General features: G+C 41.1%; 2 protein-coding genes across 2 annotated transcripts in view; one reads left to right on the plus strand and one right to left on the minus strand.

Annotated features, from left to right (window-relative positions):
- The window catches only part of ap2s1 (adaptor related protein complex 2 subunit sigma 1), a 372,915-nt gene that overhangs the window by 184,187 nt on the left and 171,738 nt on the right, over positions 1-16,990 (minus strand). The gene's annotated exons all lie outside the window — the stretch shown is intronic.
- The window catches only part of rab4b (RAB4B, member RAS oncogene family), a 73,737-nt gene that overhangs the window by 54,325 nt on the left and 2,422 nt on the right, over positions 1-16,990 (plus strand). The window contains 1 exon segment of the mRNA XM_051934389.1: positions 9,965-10,060. Coding sequence (XP_051790349.1) covers positions 9,965-10,060 — 96 coding nt within the window.

A 16,990-nucleotide genomic window follows, 5' to 3' on the forward strand; every position in this document is an offset into this window, starting at 1 on the left:
AGACAGGGGATGATTAGGTGGCCAGAAGGACTTAGCCGTGGTGGGCAATTTAGCCCTGACATTAGGATACACCCTATTCTTTCTGAAGGATGCCCAGGGAACTTTTATTACCACAGAGAGTCAGAATTTTTAACATTTAGATGCTGTGGAATGACTTGAAGAGAGCCATACACAGAAGACAACCAAAGAATATGGAAGAGTTAAGGGAGTTCTGCAGGGAAGAATGGGCTAAAATTCCCCCCTTGCGATGTGCAGGTCTGATCTGCAGTTACAGGAAGTGCCTGGTTGAGGTCATTGCTGCCAAAAGAGGGTCAACCAGTTATTAAATCCCAAGGTTCACTTACTTTTTCCACATCCAAAGGATGGCACCATCACTGCACTGTGGCATTGAGAACCACATTCTGACCGCACGTTGAGTGCCCCCTGATAGCCTCACCAGCACCTCTTCCAGCAGTAACTCAAGCTTTTCCTAGTGGGTCTCAAATCCAAGTACTGGCCGAGCCTGAACATAGTTCGTTTCAGATGGATTACCTATTCTGAAATCCAGTGTAATGGAACTTGCCATTAAGTTGTCAAGAGTTTCCGTTTTTCCACTGTTCATTGCAGGTACATGCCTTACACGCATGTACATGGAATTCCGGCCTGTAATTTAAGGGCTGTGTTGCGTCCAAGCACAAGCACAGACAGACGGAATCCAAGGAAGTGAGACGTGGGGGATTTCCAAAATAATATTTGTTGCTTAACTTCAAATGTGTTAGTTTCTGTTAGTGTTGTCTTTTTATTGCCTTGGGTTATGTTTTGTTGCTTTTTATTTTGATAAATCTTTTCAACCCCTAAACAGGGTCAGTATTCACTTCTTGTGCAAGTGTAAGATGACAGGGGAGTGGAACTCCCTTTACAAGGCATGAACAGTTCCTTAGCAAGGGTGGGTTTGTGGATTGGTTGGTTAGTTGGTTGTCAGTCCATCAACTGAATGGAGAGAGAGAGAGAGGCCAAAACACAGGAGAGCTACAAGCCTTTTTGATTTTTCATTTTGATTTTTTTCTTGGCTTCACTGGAGGAATATTTTTGTTTTTGTGTATATTTTTTTCCTTTTAGATAGATAGATACAGTGGTGTGAAAAACTATTTGCCCCCTTCCTGATTTCTTATTCTTTTGCATGTTTGTCACACAAAATGTTTCTGATCATCAAACACATTTAACCATTAGTCAAATATAACACAAGTAAACACAAAATGCAGTTTTTAAATGATGGTTTTTATTATTTAGGGAGAAAAAAAATCCAAACCTACATGGCCCTGTGTGAAAAAGTAATTGCCCCCTTGTTAAAAAATAACCTAACTGTGGTGTATCACACCTGAGTTCAATTTCCGTAGCCACCCCCAGGCCTGATTACTGCCACACCTGTTTCAATCAAGAAATCACTTAAATAGGAGCTGCCTGACACAGAGAAGTAGACCAAAAGCACCTCAAAAGCTAGACATCATGCCAAGATCCAAAGAAATTCAGGAACAAATGAGAACAGAAGTAATTGAGATCTATCAGTCTGGTAAAGGTTATAAAGCCATTTCTTCAGCTTTGGGACTCCAGCGAACCGCAGTGAGAGCCATTATCCACAAATGGCAAAAACATGGAACAGTGGTGAACCTTCCCAGGAGTGGCCGGCCGACCAAAATTACCCCAAGAGCGCAGAGACGACTCATCTGAGAGGTCACAAAAGACCCCAGGACAACGTCTAAAGAACTGCAGGCCTCACTTGCCTCAATTAAGGTCAGTGTTCACGACTCCACCATAAGAAAGAGACTGGGCAAAAACAGCCTGCATGGCAGATGTCCAAGACGCAAACCACTGTTAAGCAAAAAGAACATTAGGGCTCGTCTCAATTTTGCTAAGAAACATCTCAATGATTGCCAAGACTTTTGGGAAAATACCTTGTGGACTGATGAGACAAAAGTTGAACTTTTTGGAAGGCAAATGTCCCGTTACATCTGGCGTAAAAGGAACACAGCATTTCAGAAAAAGAGCATCATACCAACAGTAAAATATGGTGGTGGTAGTGTGATGGTCTGGGGTTGTTTTGCTGCTTCAGGACCTGGAAGGCTTGCTGTGATAGATGGAACCATGAATTCTACTGTCTACCAAAAAATCCTGAAGGAGAATGTCCGGCCATCTGTTCGTCAACTCAAGCTGAAGCGATCTTGGGTGCTGCAACAGGACAATGACCCAAAACACACCAGCAAATCCACCTCTGAATGGCTGAAGAAAAACAAAATGAAGACTTTGGAGTGGCCTAGTCAAAGTCCTGACCTGAATCCAATTGAGATGCTATGGCATGACCTTAAAAAGGCGGTTCATGCTAGAAAACCCTCAAATAAAGCTGAATTACAACAATTTTGCAAAGATGAGTGGGCCAAAATTCCTCCAGAGCGCTGTAAAAGACTCATTGCAAGTTATCGCAAACGCTTGATTGCAGTTATTGCTGCTAAGGGTGTCCCAACCAGTTATTAGGTTCAGGGGGCAATTACTTTTTCACACAGGGCCATGTAGGTTTGGATTTTTTTTTCTCCCTAAATAATAAACACCATCATTTAAAAACTGCATTTTGTGTTTACTTGTGTTATATTTGACTAATGGTTAAATGTGTTTGATGATCAGAAACATTTTGTGTGACAAACATGCAAAAGAATAAGAAATCAGGAAGGGGGCAAATAGTTTTTCACACCACTGTAGATACTTTATTAATCCCAAGGGGAAGAAATTTTGACAACTTTCACTTTAAATACTCATTGCACCCACAGCAGTTTGTACTTTCAAGTGACTGGATGAAAATCTACCTTATTTATTTTTTTATTAATATATGAGGGGGTACCCAAAAATAAATGGAATCTGTACCTGGCATGCAATCTTGACTTAGTTGCGAATTTTGCCGCTAGATGTAGCATTCTTACAGTATTCTGTGGCAGTCTGCCAATCGTACGCCATTCCGTGTTGGTTTTTCTTGGTGCTTATTAAGTGATTTTAGTGATGGGTGATCATAAAGAACAGCAAGTCTGCGTTTGTTTTCTCTTTGGGGAAAACAGCTGCTGATAGTGTAGTGATGCTTGAAACTGCTTTTAAAGAGGAAGCTTTAAGTAAAACGCAGGTCTATGAGTGGTTTTCGCATTTCAAATGAGGGGAATTGTCACTTGAAGACCAACCAAGATCTGGCCGACCTTCCTTAATTAGGAATGACAAAAATCTTGAAAAAGTTTGCAGTGCAATTTACGGAGATTGCCGTTGGACTATTGAAGAGATTTCCAAATTGACTTGTGTGCCTTGGAGTTCTTGCCACCCTCCCTACTCACCTGATCTTTGCTCCGTGCGACTTTTTCTTGTTCCCGCATATGAAAAAAGAGCTCAACAGAAAGCGTTTTTGTACCGTGGAGGAAGTCAAAGAAAAATCGCTGTAGGCTTTGGATAACGTTCCTCTTCAGCAATTCCAAAAATGTTTCCAGTGGGAAAACTGTTGGGACAAGTGCATACATTCACATGGAGAGGACTTTGAAGGAGACTAAAGTTTCAGTAAGTAAAAATGATTAAAACAATTTTTTTTTCCGGTTATTTTTGGGTATCCCCTCGTAAACACATCTGCCATGTTAGTTGACTCTCATTTCTACCTCTGGTACCAGTCGGTCCTGAAGTACGAGCAGGTGGCTGCTGACACAGTAAGTATATTCTTCAACCCTAGAGACATCCTTTTAGTCTTGCTGGGCCAGACACCATTCTTGGAACAAGTATACACTTATGGACGCAACTCACTGAAATCTTGGTAGTGGACAGCAGTTAAATCCACTACTGAAAAAGACTACGCCTGAGAACCCATTCCCTATTTCCTCCAGTCCATGCACTGTAAATGTTCAGGGTACACCTGAATGCTTATGCAAAGCCAAATCTCAATGGCTATCAAAATGTATCGAAGTTGCTAGGTCGGCATTATTGATATTACTTCAAAGTTCAGGTCTTCATAGTAGCATCCGATTTAGTTTTGTGGTCTATATATACACTCGTATCACATGTTTGACATTTGGAGTGTGTGATATGTATCGTCTACGGTAATATCTTAATTGTTTTAACAATGTGCAAGCTGAAATTATCGAGTATGTCACTCACTTTCCCAAAAACAATCAAAAACACGCCTTGAGAGTCCACACATTCACTGTCTCATGTATTCTAACAGGATAGACTACTGCATGTGTGCAAAGCAAGCACATTGGCATGAGAAGTACAGAGCCCTCCCTGTATGTGTCAGGCAAGGAAAAAAAAAATCCATTTGAAACGGATTATTTGTGTTTTCTTAAAAAGCATATATGCCTATCGGGCTTGTTTTATTTTGTCTTGGTTGGGGCTCCTCAATTCCAAAGCACTTGTTTTATTTTTCTTTCATTATTTAAAACACTTGCACAAATCCCCACCTCCTCACCCTGCTTCATTCTGTCCCGACTCATGTATGATGTATGTACAATAATGACAACGATGTTACAACAGTGAGGAAGCGGATTAGTGATGCTGTGACCGTCCATAAATCTCAACCGTTCTGTTCAAACAGATGAATACATCTAAACTGACCAGCGTAGGGTAAAAAAGAAAAAATAACGTTTTTTTGGCAGGTAAGGTCCGATGGCCAGGGAGGACAGAAAAAACAAAAAAAAACTTCAGACGGCTGGAGAAAAAAAAAAAATCTGCAGGGGTGCCGAGGCCACGAGACCACCCAGCCTACTCTAGGCATTCCACCTAACATCAATTACCTCAATACAGTCCTTGCCATTGAAAAAGAAATCAAGAGCTACTTGATGGTTCCTGAGATGGACAGTGATGTAAATCTACTTCAGTGGTGGAAAACACAAGATGTACATTTCGCTAAATTAAGAAAACGTGCAAAAAAGTACCTGCCTCAAGCAGTCCTCCTGAGAGGGCTTTCAGCACCAGTGGAAATGTTGTAACCTGTAACAGCGCTGCTCTGAAGCCAGATACTGTGGAAAGGCTGGTGATTCCTCAGTAGAATTTTACAGTTTTTTAATTTGTTTCTGATATCTTTGTACAATATTGGACAGAACTTGAAGTTAGTAATTTGTTTATTTGTGTGGTTTTTTTTTTGTATCTTTGTGGTATATATGACAGAATTTGTTTACAGCTGCAATAGTTTTTTTTCCTTTGTAGTATTTTTACTCAATAATATACAGTATGTTAGATTTTTTGTTCTTGCTTGTATGCTGCACAATTCAACTTATAGCAGTGCAGTTTATTTTTATCCAGACTGTAATGTTCTTTCCTTGTAGTTCAATTACAATTAGTATTTTATTTCTTTTTGGATTCATATCTTGTTTACATTAAGGGTAACTGTTTAAAATACTCTCATTATATCTCATTTTGTTGGTCTTTTGTGTAAATCCTGTAGGCCATTTTGAAATGGTTTACTCATACCTGCACTATTTGATCTCAGTAGTACTTTGACTAGTGATTCATATTTTTGTGTTATTTTACTTCAGTTTTAACACTAGAATTACCAGAGTCTACGAAAAAACTCGTAGATCCGTCCCACCTTAAATCTCTTCGCACTTCTCCATCAGCGTCTTTTGTCCTGTAAATGTGTCGATAAGCAGCAAGCAGCCTGCTATCACATCCCCACCGCTGCACAGTTTTCTCAGCTCAAGTCTGTTTACCTGCATGTCAGTTGCTTAGAGTTATATAGAGTGAGAAGTCAAGCAAAATGACACATTTTATAAATATTATATCGTTATTTGGAACACTTGCATTTCATGTGTGTTCCGTGTCTACAATGATCTATGTAAACACAGTGTTAAAACAGAAATGTTTTTCATGTTTTAGTAATAATTGACAAAATGTAGACATGAAGTTTATAATGTGTGAAGCCTGAATCCAAATATCAAAGAAACACTTTCACAAAAGGTACAAATATAACAGAACAAATGCGCTTTTATTCAAAAATATAACTGCAGAAAAAGAACCCACGTTAGGGTGCGATATTGACACGCATTTGCTACGACTGCTTCGGTGGCGCAACAGTATCAACAGTTGGCTGGTAATCAAAACTTCACAGGTTCGATCCTGGACGAGTCCATTTTGAGAAGTGAGCTGCTCGTATTCGTAATATTTTAGAATACATTTGATTCTGTGAACGCAGCTGAGAGAATAAAACTGAATTTAAAAAAAAAAAAAAAACAAAGCTAACCTTTACAAGTATCATAGATTACACCGGCTGTTACATACTGGAATCAAATATATGTTTTTATTCTAAAATAGTAAGAATATGAGCAGCTCACTTCTCAAAATGGACTCGTCCGGGATTGAACCTGTGAAGTTTTGATTACCAGCCAACAGTTGATACCGTTGTGCCACCGAAGCAGTCGTAGCAAATGCGTGTCAATGTCGCACCCTAACGTGGGTTCTTTGTCTGCAGTTACATTTTTGAATGAAAGCGCATTTGTTTTGTTATATTTGTACCTTTTGTGAAAGTGTTTCTTTGATATTTGGAATTCAGGCTTCACACATTATACACTTCATGTCTACATTTTGTCAATTATTACTAAAACATGAAAAACGTTTGTTTTAACAATGTGTTTACATAGATCGTTGTAGACACGGAACACACATGAAATGCATGTGTTCCAAATAACGATATAGTATTTATAAAAGGTGTCATTTTGCTTGACTTCTCACTCTATACAACACTAAGCAACTGACACGCAGGTAAACAGACTTGAGCTGAGAAAACTGTGCAGAGTGGGGGATGTGATAGCAGGCTGTTTGCTGCTTATCCACACATTTACAGGACAAAAGATGCTGACGGAGAAGTGCGAAGCGATTTAAGGTGGGATGGATATACGAGTTTTTTCGTAGGCTCTGGTAATTCTATTGTTAAGTAAGTAAATAAGACCTGTTTTCCTTAACTGTTGTTTCCATTAATCTCATTACTAAGTTACAATTAATATCCTGTTAACAAGACCAAGCTAGATCAATACAACTTTTACAAACATTTTGTAATAAGAATGACCAAGAGACTTTGGGAAGGTTTGGGGCAGCCACCCATATAATATTTCCCGGCTGCAAAATCTGTCAAAAAAGACAGACATTTTCACACGACTGAGTCCAAAACAGAACTGACTATTGTCTTAAGATGGCAGCCTTTAAATGCTCACAGAGAATGTGATGTCATCAGGACCGGAACCGAAAGTGACATCGTTGGTTGCCCCAGAACCGGGTGGGATTTCCCGAGAATGGTCTGCAAGGAATTGAGAGAATCAGTGCACTTCGCCACCCCCTGGTCCAACGTGGAATTACATCTATTCAGGCATGTGTGATGTTTTTAAAGGATGCAAAATATCGTCTAATTATCATTATAGTCAAAATCTCAGAAAATATCTATCATTTTTTGCCAGTGTTGCACTCTCCTGTTTGAAGATTAGACAGTCATTTTAACTTACTTTAGTTATTTTACACATACCTGTACAATTAGAAGTTGAATGCTGTGCCGCCTTGCCAGTGCTTTTGTGGTATCATGGTCGTTCCTCTTTCCACATACGTATCTACCAAATCCTCAAGCCTCATATTCTGTTGGACTGTACAGTGCATCTGGAAAGTATTCACAGCGCATCACTTTTTCTGGAATTAGACCCCTGGTATCTGTGCTTTGAATTTAAACATAAGTCTGAATGGATTTTTCTTCTTACATCCCAAATATGTACCATATATATTTTTCTCAGTTTTTTTAATTTTAATAAATTTGCAAAAACCTCAAGTAACCTTTTTTCACATTGTCATTATGGGGTGTTGTCAGGGCCGGATTTTCCTATAGGCTAACTAGGCTTCAGCCTAGGGCCTCAAGATCAAGAGGGGCCTACATTCAAATTGTTAGCAAAATTTTATTATCTCTCATGTAATTTACAAACTTAAAAATGGAAGGTGAAAGGGCCTTATAAGTGGAATAGCCTAGGGCCTCTTTTCATATAAATCCGGCCCTGGGTGTTGTGTGTAGAATTCTGAGTAAAAAAATGAATTTAATCCATTTTGGAATAAGGCTGTAACATAACAAAATGTGGAAAAAGTGATGTGCTGTGAATACTTTCTGTATGCACTGTATTGTTGTAACTGTGAACAACAAAGGCTAGTGATGCCTTCAAATAGCAAAGTATAATCTGATTTTACATAGAGGTTTTTTCCTCACCGCAGTTTGTGTTTATTTTTAACACATGTATTACGTTCTCCGCACACACAGCATAGATATTTAATAGTGTTGATTTTGCAATAGATCATGCTGACAATGGTAATTCATTTTATTTGTCATATACAATCTTGTGCATTAGTAATTTGTCATTTTTTTTACATACCCAATTTATTCTCCAGGGAGACGCAGAGAGGTAGAGAGAAGATTGGGTTTATCCATTGTAACACACTTGGCAGTGTTTCTATATTGACCTCTGTCTTCATTAAGGGACTTAGATTGGTTTAGAAATGTCACGTTTAGTAAGCCATCTAATTGTTCCCACCCGTCTTTAAGCCAGATTCATTCTCTGTTGACTCTAAACATGTATACGAGGTCTGTACAGAAAGTATCGTGTAATATGAAAAATGGATAGATTTATTGAAGAAGATACAAGAAACATTGTACATGGGACAATGACACATCAGTCACCTTCAAAGTAGGCTCCTTGAGACCTCACACTGTTCTCTCAGCATCTCTTCCACTGTTCAACACACTCTGCAAAATCCTTTGTTGGAATTGGCATCAGCTGCCTTGTCGTATTTTCCTGAATCTTATCGACAGTCTGAAGTCTCTTCCCTTTCAAAGGTGATTTTAATTTTGGGAAAAGCCAGAAGTGGCAGGGCACCAAATCTGGGCTGTAGGGGGGGCTGAGTCACTTGGGTGATTGGATGTTTCGCCCCTCATTGCATCGTCCCCGAAAGCCTTCTGAATCATCTGAGTAGTTTCCGCAGACAAATGTTCAAGCTTAACACAAAATCTGATGCTGATTCATTGCTCTACTCGCTCAGTCATTTTGAATGCAACAGCCACACAGTACATTTTGTTCACTCAACAGCATCTAGTGCCCCCATTGACTAGTCCAGTGAAGTCGTCATTGTTCACGCATGCGCATTCCAGTCCACTCTCCTTGACTGCCAGGTTACATTGATGCCGCGCAAACCGTTCTCATTACATTAACAATGACTGGACTTTTTCCCCAACAAACCTTGTATGTCTGGCCCTGCAAGACTTTTCTCCTCCCAAGATCAGTCTGGCAGTGGCAAGGGTACATCGTCATAAGTGAATGGTAAGGGTGATTTCCAGGTGATCTTCAAAATAACTTTTGTGGATAAAGATGTCCTATTAAATTGTAGTGTCTAGAGGCCCTTGAGGTACCACACTCCCCATTGTTTAAAAATGCTGGAACTATTGTATACTGTTAGGCCCAGGCAATACTGCTGGCTTTCTTCCAGTTTTGTAATAACTTCTTTATTTCCCAAAGCCACCTTTTTTTGGGGACATCCTTTTACATGCATTGTGTTTTTAGCCCTCCAGCTACACACACATAAATTGAAAGGCACTCTTCATTTGCTGATATGGTCTTGCTTCTTTTCCTGTAGCCTGTGCGAAGTTATTTTACTATCCAGTGCTCTTGTTGCTTTTAGCATCCCGTACAATTGGCATGATACTGTCTGTGGAACCTGGAGGACAAATCTCATGAGCCAGGCATATCACTTTTGAAGAACATATTTACTCTTTTTTTGTGTCATTTAAACATATTTTAATACCTTTAACACCCTTCCCAACTTGTCCAGGTTATCATAAAACTGTGCAGAAGTTAAACAAAAAACTTAAGAACTTTAGAAACTGAGTAAAGATATCAGCAATGTTAACTCTTCTGTGGTGTTTCATAAATGTAATTGTGAATTATTGATTCTATTACAGAGCTTATGTTTTTGGAAACAAGTGCCCTAACAGGAGAAAATGTAGAGGAAGCTTTTCTTAAATGTGCCAGGACCATTCTGAACAAGATTGAGTCGGGTAAGACTAATGTAGCAACAGTGCATCATTGTGTATTAAAGGATTGGGTGATAAAATCATTTCTCATAATCTTTAACTGAGTAAATCTACACTGCTTTTCTGAAGTTTATGTAAAACTTCGGCCACAGGGTGTCCTCGGTATTTACAGCCATGCACTATAACAAGTCCCCGAGTTACAGACATCTGACTTACGAACAGGGCCACAGCTGTTCCTTCATCTGTCTGGGGGACGCAGACAGGCTCCTTAGTAACTGCCACTCCGTCATCTCCGGCCTGGGGGCGCTGCAAGCGGTGGCTGGAGGGGGGCGGTTTCGCTGCTCGCTCAGTTTAGTGTCCCTCAGGTGGCTCCAGTTCATTCATTCTCAGTGGGCGGCTGGGTGTGTGGCAAGCGCTCTTGTGCAGGACGGAGGCTGTATGGGGGTAGAGAGGGGTGTTTCACTGCCCGCCCACCCCACAGCCTTGCAGTGTCCCTCGAACGGCTGCCACCGGTCGTTCTCGGTGGGCGGCTGGTGATGCTGCAAGAGCGGTGACCCGGTTGTGGCTGAACAGAGGCCATTGAGGGTGAATGGGGCGGCAGGGGGCAGCATTGTAGTGTGCCTCGGGTGGCTGTCTCTTGAATGGGGTCGGTGGTGGGCGATTCATTACCCACCTTTGCCCGCACCCTGTTCACTCTCGGTGGGCTGACGCTGCAGGCAGCATACTGTATATAAGAGGAGGTGACTGTGTGGTGGGCGGGTGGTGAACCGCCCCTTGCTGCCCCCATTCATTCTCAATAGCAAGCCTGCTTGTACTGTTACATGCATAACAGGAAATTGCTTCTTGTTCAGTACACCAGACGTGCTGACTTCTGTGATAGCATGTACAGTGCTGTGCAGAATCTTAACCTTTTGTCTTCACCTTCCAACAATGTCTCTGAAACACAAATCTGATGCAAGTTCTGGTGATACAGTAAAGAAGAGAAAAACTATCACCATGGAAAATAAAGGTCAGAGAGAGATGAAACTCCATCATTCATTGGCAGAGCACTTGGTTACAGTCGGTCAACAATAGCATTTATTAAAATAATATACCTGTTCTGACTTGCATACAAATTCAATTCAAGAACAAACCTCCAGTCCACCTCTTGTACGTAACCCAGGGACTGCTTGTACTTTGTTTAGTATACCAAAAGCACAGGACGACGAAGTAGTGGCTGAGATAAGAATAATGGAGATTCTGAACAGTTCACCCCCTAGTGTGAGAGGGGGCGCTGCTGGATAAGGTATTTGGCTTTTTACAGAACACCTTTTGTATATATGTATGTATGTGTGTATATATATATATATATATATATATATATATATATATATATATATATATATATATATATATATATATATATATATATATATATATATATATATATATATGTGTGTATAATATGGTTGAAATAGTTTACTGTCAAATAAATGCAAAGAGTACGTGACACGTGTTTCGCCGTCATTCTGGGCTCATCAGGCGTACACACTCCACTGCACTCCCTCTCGGGAATCGGACGTCAGCGCCAGAGGCGATGCCCCTAACGTTGCGCCACGGCGTGTGGTTCGTTTATTTGACAGCATGTAGATCAGGGTAATTACATTCACGGCAAGCGTTACCTGGTAGGTAACCACCCATACAATCAGATTGTGACACAGACTACGAATGCCGTGAATATATATATATATATATATATATATATATATATATATATATATATATATTTGCAGTTGGAGATCCACAAAGGGAGAAAAAACGAATCACGTATCATAAAATAGTTTTATTCCTGAGCTTTCAACCCCTGTCAGGGGTCTTCATCAGAGGATAATGCTTAGACTTACAAGAATCAAAGGCAATATATAGCAACACATTCAGTGGGGGGTGGGTGGAGGTGACTAAGTCCGTATGATCAAAGGGGGGGGGGGGTTGGGGTGTATCATTAAATTAAAGTGCATATGTCCTTCTTAAGTTGGCATATGCTGGGTTTATGTCCAAGTGTCTGTTGATGGCATTTTCATCTGATAGCCAAGACTCGGCCAACTCTCTGGCGCTTTTTGTACTGGCCTTAAATTTTACTTTCACATTGTCCCAGTTGAATGTGTGTCCTGTCGATTTAGTATGTGCATATATCAAAGATAGTGCGTCCTTTCTTCTGACGGCGTTGCGATGTTCCTGTACACGTGTTGAGATTTTTTTTGACGTTTGTCCTATGTATACAGCTGAGCAAGAATTGCATGGAATACTATAAACTGCGTTTCGTGTTTCGGCTGTCGATTTCTTGTTTTTAGCATTAAACAGGACCGTGCGCAGATTGTTGGTGGGTTTATGTGCTATTTTGATGCCCCACTTGGTCAGGGTGCGTGCCGTGCCTTCTGACACATTATGGTGGTACGGGAGTGAATGCCAGGTGGGGTGGTATCTCATAAACGGAGCTGCATGAAAACCCTATTTAAACGAGTCCACACTCATTGTAATACCAAGGAAACAAAAATTAATGAGAGACGCTATCTGTTTCAACTTTTCACCTCGAACGGATACTCAAAATCATTCATTAATCGGAGTCTACACAGCAGGCGCCAAAGGAATCAGCATACAAGCGACGTAAATCAGAACCTCCACCCCACCTGGCATTCACTCCCGTACCACCATAATGTGTCAGAAGGCACGGCACGCACCCTGACCAAGTGGGGCATCAAAATAGCACATAAACCCACCAACAATCTGCGCACGGTCCTGTTTAATGCTAAAAACAAGAAATCGACAGCCGAAACACGAAACGCAGTTTATAGTATTCCATGCAATTCTTGCTCAGCTGTATACATGGGACAAACGTCAAAAAAAAATCTCAACACGTGTACAGGAACATCGCAACGCCGTCAGAAGAAAGGACGCACTATCTTTGATATATGCACATACTAAATCGACAGGACACACATTCAACTGGGACAACGTGAAAGTAAAATTTAAGGCCAGTACAAAAAGCGCCAGAGAGTTGGCCGAGTCTTGGCTATCAGGTGAAAATGCCATCAACAGACACTTGGACATAAACCCAGCATATGCCAACTTAAGAAGGACATATGCACTTTAATTTAATGATACACCCCCCCCCCCACCCCCCGATCATACGGACTTAGTCACCTCCACCCACCCCCCACTGAATGTGTTGCTATATATTGCCTTTGATTCTTGTAAGTCTAAGCATTATCCTCTGATGAAGACCCCTGACAGGGGTTGAAAGCTCAGGAATAAAACTATTTTATGATACGTGATTCATTTTTTCTCCCTTTGTGGATCTCCAACTGCAAATATGTAAACCGTATCACAGACCTTCTCTTCCATATATATATATATATATATATATATATCCATCCATTTTCCAACCCGCTGAATTCGAACACAGGGTCACGAGGGTCTGCTGGAGCCAATCCCAGCCAACACATGGCACAAGGCAGGCACCAATCCCGGGCAGGGTGCCAACCCACCGCGGGACACACACAAACACACCCACACACCAAGCTGCATGTCTTTGGACTGTGAGAGGAAACCGGAGCGCCCGGAGGAAACCCACGCAGACACGGGGAGAACATGCAAACTCCACGCAGGGAGGACCCGGGAAGCGAACCCGGGTCTCCTAACTGCGAGGCAGCAGCGCTACCACTGTGCTACCGTGCCGCCCATATATATATATATATATATATATATATATATATATATATATTATTTTCATGGCATTCATAGTCTGAATCACAATGGGTGGTTACCTACCAGGTAACGCTTGTGGTTGGTCGGCAAACATCCGCCACGGTGCCCTCTTCAGTTGCGATAAGTGGTGCAACATAAAGAGGTTTCGCCTTTGATGCCGACGTCCGAGGTTCGATTCCCGAGAGGGGGTGCAGTGAGTGTGTACGCCTGATGAGCCCAGAATTAGGGCGAAACACATGTTGCGTACTCTTTGCATTATTTGACAGTAAACTATGCAATATATTTATACATGCACGCACTATAGTCTGTACAAACACCAAAAAGACTAAAGAGAAAGAAAATTTAAAACACACAAAAAAAAATGACTTTGAAGTCCCAGTCTTAATGAATTGCTATGCTATCATAATGCTGTTGGTATAAAGGAGTGCCAGTAGCTTTACTTGACTCACTTCTACTGAGTAATTCTTTGACTAAACGTCCTCAGTGTTGGTGTGTCAGACAGAAAATGTACAGCTTAGTTCATAATGGCACTCAGTTTTGTTTTAATTCCCTTCTCCACTATGACCTCCAGGGCATTGAGAATGTGTCTCATAACTGAGCCTACCCGTTTAACCAGCTTAGTTGATTTGGTGGGCCTGTTATGACGTGATGTTACTAGCTCAGCACACCACAATTTACAAAATCACACTGGCAAGCACAGAGTCGTAGAAGATCTGAAGGATGTCACTTCCAACATTAAAGGAGTACAAGGAAATATATCCTACTTACCCTTTCTTCTATATTTCCTCTGTGTTATGATGCCAGTCCAGTCTGTCATTGATGTGGACCCCCAAGTACTTGTAGCAGTGCACCACCTCTACGTCCACTCTCTGAATAGTGACCGGGCGTAGAGGGTCTTTAGTGCGGTCCAAAGTCAATAAGCAATTCCTTGGTTTTGCTGATGTTAAGTTGCAGACAATTCTTTGTGCACCAAGAAGCAAATTTCTCCACCTGACTCCTCTCCTCTGTCTCATCCGCTTATCAATACACCCCATAAGTGCAGAATCACCTGAGAATTTCTGAAAGTGACCTGACCTGCCGTTATATTTATAGTCTTGGGTGTTCAGAATGAAGAGAATAGGAGAGAGGACTGTTCCTCGTGGTGCCTGAATGTTGCTCAAGAAGAAGTCATCCTCACTGAATTGGCAATTTGTTTGGCTGGAAAGCAAATGAGCAAGCTGAGGCAAAAGATTTTGCCAGTTATGTGTTGACTAAATAGGAAGGCCATTGTTGAAATAGATTCACATTCTACAGACTAGCATAGCCATTAACACATTTGCCATTCAGCAGTTTCAGCCAATTCTACCGGCACAGACCCTAAAGGTTCAGGGCAGTGTGACATGGCTATAGTGTACCACTGCCATTTTATTAATATTTATGTAAGTAAATGTTAATAAAATGTTTGCTTTATGTATTCTTACCAAAAGTGTTATTTTAAAGCATAAATGTCAGCTTTCAATTCATCCAAAATTACAAACTTACCAGTGTAGGTGATGTTTAGTTATAGCCCAGAGTAAAATTAAGTGTTATCCATTTCATCTGTAATAATCCATAGTCAATTTTTTGGGGGGTACTGGTGGGGACTTATGACTCTTCCCTTGCACTGCCACATAGTGAACCCCCCCCAATCGATTTTCAAAGCCACCCAGAATTTTCCCTGTACAAGACTGATGTACGTCTTTTGCTGAACTGATGACATAGCACTTATCGATGGTTAGCTTATTCTAGAAAGACTGAATAAGGTGTTAATGCCAGCAGCACCAGTAACAAGATCCCCTAGAGCTACTGCAATGTGCTTTTCAATTGGTATACATTTTCAAACTTGCATGCCTTCTCAGCTGAAGTTCCACTCTTTCACAAATATACAAAAATGTGAGGCAGCACATATGGAGTCGTGGCCACTGAACAATCCAAGAAGATTGTACCAGCAGTCTTTTCTCCGTTCAGACATCATGACTGAGCTCGGCACAGTTACAACTTTGACGAATCCAGTTGGGTATTATAGAACATCCTCGGACCTCTCCACTTCATAATATGTTCACTGTTGGCTTCTTCTGTGGGCCTTCATTATCAGTAAAAAAAAAATATTCATGAAGTATAGAAAACTTTGTCACACTCACCATGTTGAACCCCACAACTGAGGAATTTGTCCGATTTCTAATTTGAATTTTGCAAGGGAACATGTGATCGGACTTGTGTCTCTCTCTCTGCTAGAGAGAAATGTAAAGTTTCTAGCGTATAAAATGCAGTGCATATAAGATGTGTTTGTAGGGTATCCATTGTGACCTCTGGGGGGTGCCACTGATCTCCAAACCTCAGACACAACCACACCCAGACAGTCCAGAGTGCAAATAAATGTTTCTTTTTTATTCACAGTACCTTTTTTCACAGTCCAAACCAAGATCTCCAATACACAAAACCTTCTTAGGGTTGCCCTTTTGCGTTCTGAGAGCCTCTGGACTCTGACTCAGCTCTTGAAGTGAGATGGCTTCCTTTTATGAGATTCTTCTGGAGCCATGCCCTTGTATAATGGAAGCACTTCTGGGTTATATGTAAGCCTCCCAAACCAGGGAGGTGTATTCCTAACAGCACTCATCCCATGTACCCCAACAAGATCGTCTTTCGAAACTACAAGTCTCAGGCAACCCTGTGGTTGTCCAGGCTGGGGCCAAACCAGAGGAGCAGCGCCCCATCTCACACTTGGGGGGTGAACTGTTCAGAATCTCCATTATTCATTTACCCTGACTAGGAGAGGAATCAGTAACCATTCTGGCCAGGATGGGCCTCCTTTCACGTTTTTCTTCCATTATGGCTTCCCAGCCAGGCAAGGATTCACCTTCCATCCCATTCAGGGTGCAAGTCCATCCACTATGGCACTTAAACCATATACAGTTGGGATACTATCTCATGGTTCAAATCTTTGGCAAGTAACGTTCATTAGAGATTAATTCAATTATTGATCTATCTGGGCAAGCCTAGCATATTAGCTTTTCTCAATACTATCTTGAATGATGGAACACTAAGTCACTGCACTGACATGACCTTGTGAACTCTGAACGTTTATCCTTCCGTCAAGTTTGCCTTCAAGCTTCAGCATGCATTCCTAGAGATGCCATTGCAGTTCTCATATTCACTACAAATGCTCCATAGAGGAACAGGAATGTCATCTTC

The sequence above is a fragment of the Erpetoichthys calabaricus genome, chromosome 1 (assembly GCF_900747795.2).
Source record: "Erpetoichthys calabaricus chromosome 1, fErpCal1.3, whole genome shotgun sequence".
Taxonomy (NCBI): Eukaryota; Metazoa; Chordata; class Cladistia; order Polypteriformes; family Polypteridae; genus Erpetoichthys; species Erpetoichthys calabaricus.